Source organism: Mizuhopecten yessoensis, unplaced genomic scaffold, assembly GCF_002113885.1.
Source record: "Mizuhopecten yessoensis strain PY_sf001 unplaced genomic scaffold, ASM211388v2 scaffold9685, whole genome shotgun sequence".
In the NCBI taxonomy this organism is placed as follows: Eukaryota; Metazoa; Mollusca; class Bivalvia; order Pectinida; family Pectinidae; genus Mizuhopecten; species Mizuhopecten yessoensis.
The window spans coordinates 802,790-806,564 of NW_018408171.1; the positions used below are offsets into that span (position 1 = coordinate 802,790).

At 39.3% G+C, this 3,775-nt stretch overlaps 1 protein-coding gene across 3 annotated transcripts in view; it reads right to left on the reverse strand.

The window, feature by feature from the left end:
- The window catches only part of LOC110458667 (probable phosphorylase b kinase regulatory subunit alpha), a 70,551-nt gene that overhangs the window by 55,661 nt on the left and 11,115 nt on the right, over window positions 1-3,775 (reverse strand). For all 3 annotated transcript variants that reach the window (XM_021510493.1, XM_021510495.1, XM_021510494.1), the window contains exon 15: window positions 2,467-2,576. In XM_021510493.1, coding sequence (XP_021366168.1) covers window positions 2,467-2,576 — 110 coding nt within the window. The remainder of the gene's footprint in view (window positions 1-2,466; window positions 2,577-3,775) is intronic.

The window sequence follows — 3,775 nt, forward strand, 5'->3', positions numbered from 1 at the left end:
GCCTAATACAACAACATATGAGGATGATTGGTTAATATCAGGAGGCCTAATACAACAACATATGAGGATGATTGGTTAATATCAGGAGGCCTAATACAACAACATATGAGGATGATTGGTTAATATCAGGAAGCCTAATACAACAACATATGGGGATGATTGGTTAATATCAGAAACTATGTACATGTCAAATTGTAATAGTGAATCTAAATGAAAAGGAGAATTAGAAAAGGGAGCACAAACATTTCAATGCAAATAGTTTTGTTGGTATTAGTCATAAAAGCAAATAATGAGCTGTTGTAGAAACAAAATATTGTAAATCCTCAATATTTACTCTTTAAAACTCAACCTAACAATTAATTGTTAACACTGTATGTTAAAATAGAATAACAAAGACAAATTCTACAATAGTAGAGTACACCAGATAAAATAGAATAACAAAGACAGTTTCTACAATAGAAGAGTACACCAGATAAAAATAAATAACAAAGACAGTTTCTACAATAGAAGAGTACACCAGATAAAAATAAATAACAAAGACAGTTTCTACAATAGAAGAGTACACCAGATAAAATAGAATAACAAAGACAGTTTCTACAATAGAAGAGTACACCAGATAAAATAGAATAACAAAGACAAATTCTACAATAGTAGAGTACACCAGCAATAATCATCAGAAAATACCAATCTAGTTCAAAGTTTAGGATTGTTATTGAGATGATATCATACAGATGATTTTTAGGTATTTCAGTGGCTACTCTAAAAGTGATGTCAGTCTATACAGTGTTATATCAAACTGTTGCTGAAGCATGAGTCTGACCTCCTGAAATTAGTCTTCATCGCAAGCTCAATATATTAGGTTAGTAACTTCAACATTAAAATTCAACCAAGTAAGTTAATGTTTGGATGCTGTATGCAAAAGATTACAGCAAGATCATGATATATAAATATGACATTCATTAGCAGGTGACAGTGAATATTGTCACCCTGGGCGAAGCCGAGAGTGACAATGGGTTTTTGGGGGTTGACAATATTCCCTGTCCCCTGCTAATGAATGTCATATCTATTTTGTTACACCAAAAGTCTTTGTAGCTCAGAAACGTCAGCAAACCTCGATAATGACATCTTGTTTGTTGATAGTCTGCTGTTTACAATCGCTATCGCACCGGCGCTTGATAAAATTGGCTGTTGCCGTCAAATGTTCTTGTGACCATCACGATGGGGAAACGAAGCGGTGAACGCACATTTTTCGGGCATGTGATAATTTTCACCCGAGCCGCTTAAAACCAATGTATTTTTGGAGGGTGACAGAGATCTTTGTTTAATTTTCTCCCAACCAATGAAATAGCTAGAAATTCACTGAGGTGTAACAAAGACAATTATTATGGTAATTGTGTCATGCAAGGATGAAATGACTTTAAATCAAACAATCAAAATGTGAAAAGATTACTCATTGCACATATATCTGATGAAAAACAGACGGAAAAATGAGTTAAAATATTTCAGATTTTGATAATTTCAGATGTAAACTGAAAATATATATAAACAATATACACATAGTAGCTGTGGGTAAGGTGAGTGTACTGTTAATGTTAACCTGTTGGTTGCTATTGTTACCTGTAGGATGTTGGGGTTACCAGTACATGTGTGGCTACCTCAGAGATATTTGGTAACCTGGTAAATGTTGTGTCTACCTTAGGACATTAAAGCTTCATGTGAGATGCCATGATTACTTGTGGGCTGTTATTGTAATGGATATCTTTGGTATGTTGTGGTTACCTCTGAATTGTTGTGGTTTCTAGTCAGATGTCATGGTTTCATGTGGTATGTTGTGGTTACCTGTGGTATGTTGTGGTTACCTGTGGTATGTTGTGGTTACCTGTGGTATGTTGTGGTTACCTGTGGTATGTTGTGGTTACATGTGTGATGGTGTGGTTACCTGTGGTATGTAATGGTTACATGTGTGATAATATGGTTACCTGTGTCATGTTGTGGTTACCTGTGGTATATTAAGGTTACATGTGTGATGTTGTGGTTACCTGTGGTATGTTATGGTTACCTGTGATATGTTGTAGTTATCTGTGGTATGTTGTGGTTACCTGTGGTATGTTGTGGTTACCTGTGGTATATTGTGGTTACATGTGTGATGGTGTGGTTACCTGTGGTATGTAATGGTTACATGTGTGATAATGTAGTTACCTGTGTCATGTTGTGGTTACCTGTGGTATATTAAGGTTACATGTGTGATGTTGTGGTTACCTGTGGTATGTTATGGTTACCTGTGATATGTTGTAGTTATCTGTGGTATGTTGTGGTTACCTGTGGTATGTTGTGGTTACCTGTGTGATGTGGTTACCTGTGGTATGTTGTGGTTACCTGTGTGATGTTGTGGTTACCTGTGGTATGTTGTGGTTACCTGTGATATGTTGTGGTATGTTATATTTACCTATAGTATGTTATGGTTACCTGAGGAATGAAGGCGAGGATCTGGTCCTGTAACATGTACAGTTTACTTGTTGCCAACAGCCCTATCTCATTGGATGGTCTTCCAGTTAAACCAAGACGTTTATTTTTACCTAAATACAAACAAGACTATATTTTAATCTAGGTCATATTACCTATTAAATTTGATCAAATAATTTGTTGTTCATATTAGCCTGCTCAGAGAAACCATGATTTTAATAATTATTAGTCAAACAATATTCATTGATTCCATAGGACAGTATTTTAATTCAAACCTCACATAAATTCATACATAATCCATTAACATAAAATAAATTCAATTACCCATTCCAACCCTTGGTGGATGTTTAATCTTACATCAAAGGGCACTCGATACCCTAATGGTGGGATATACCTTTATGTTACCTCAGACTTACCTAGGAGGGCGTGGATCTGTGTCAGTACCCGGCCTGGGTACACTTGTATGGGACAGACCTCAGACTTACCTAGGAGGGCGTAGATCTGTGTCAGTACCCAGGCAGGGTATACTTGTATGGGACAGACCTCAGACTTACCTAGGAGGGAGTAGATCTGTGTCAGTACCCTGGCAGGGTACACTTGTATGGGACAGACCTCAGACTTACCTAGGAGGGAGTAGATCTTTGTCAGTACCCGGGCAGGGTATACTTGTATGAGACAGACCTCAGACTTACCTAGCAGGGAGCAGATCTGTGTCAGTACCCTGGCAGGGTATACTTGTATGGGACAGCCCTCAGACTTACCTAGGAGGGCGTAGATCTGTGTCAGTACCCGGGCAGGGTATATTTGTATGAGACAGACCTCAGACTTACCTAGGAGGGCGTAGATCTGTGTCAGTACCCTGGCAGGGTATACTTGTATGGGACAGGACATCAGACTTACCTAGGAGGGCGTAGATCTGTGTCAGTACCCGGCCAGGGTATACTTGTATGGGACAGACCTTAGACTTACCTAGGAGGGCGTAGATCTGTGTCAGTACCCTGGCAGGGTACACTTGTATGAGACAAACCTAAGACTTACCTAGGAGGGCGTAGATCTGTGTCAGTACCCTGGCAGGGTACACTTGTAAGGGACAGACCTCAGACTTACCTAGGAGGGCGTAGATCTGTGTCAGTACCCTGGCAGGGTATACTTGTACGGGACAGACCTCAGACTTACCTTGGAGGGCGTAGATCTGTGTCAGTACCCTGGCAGGGTATACTGGTATGGGACAGGACCTCAGACTTCTAGGAGGGCGTAGATCTGTGTCAGTACCCTGGCAGGGTATACTTGTATGGGACAGACCTCAGACTTA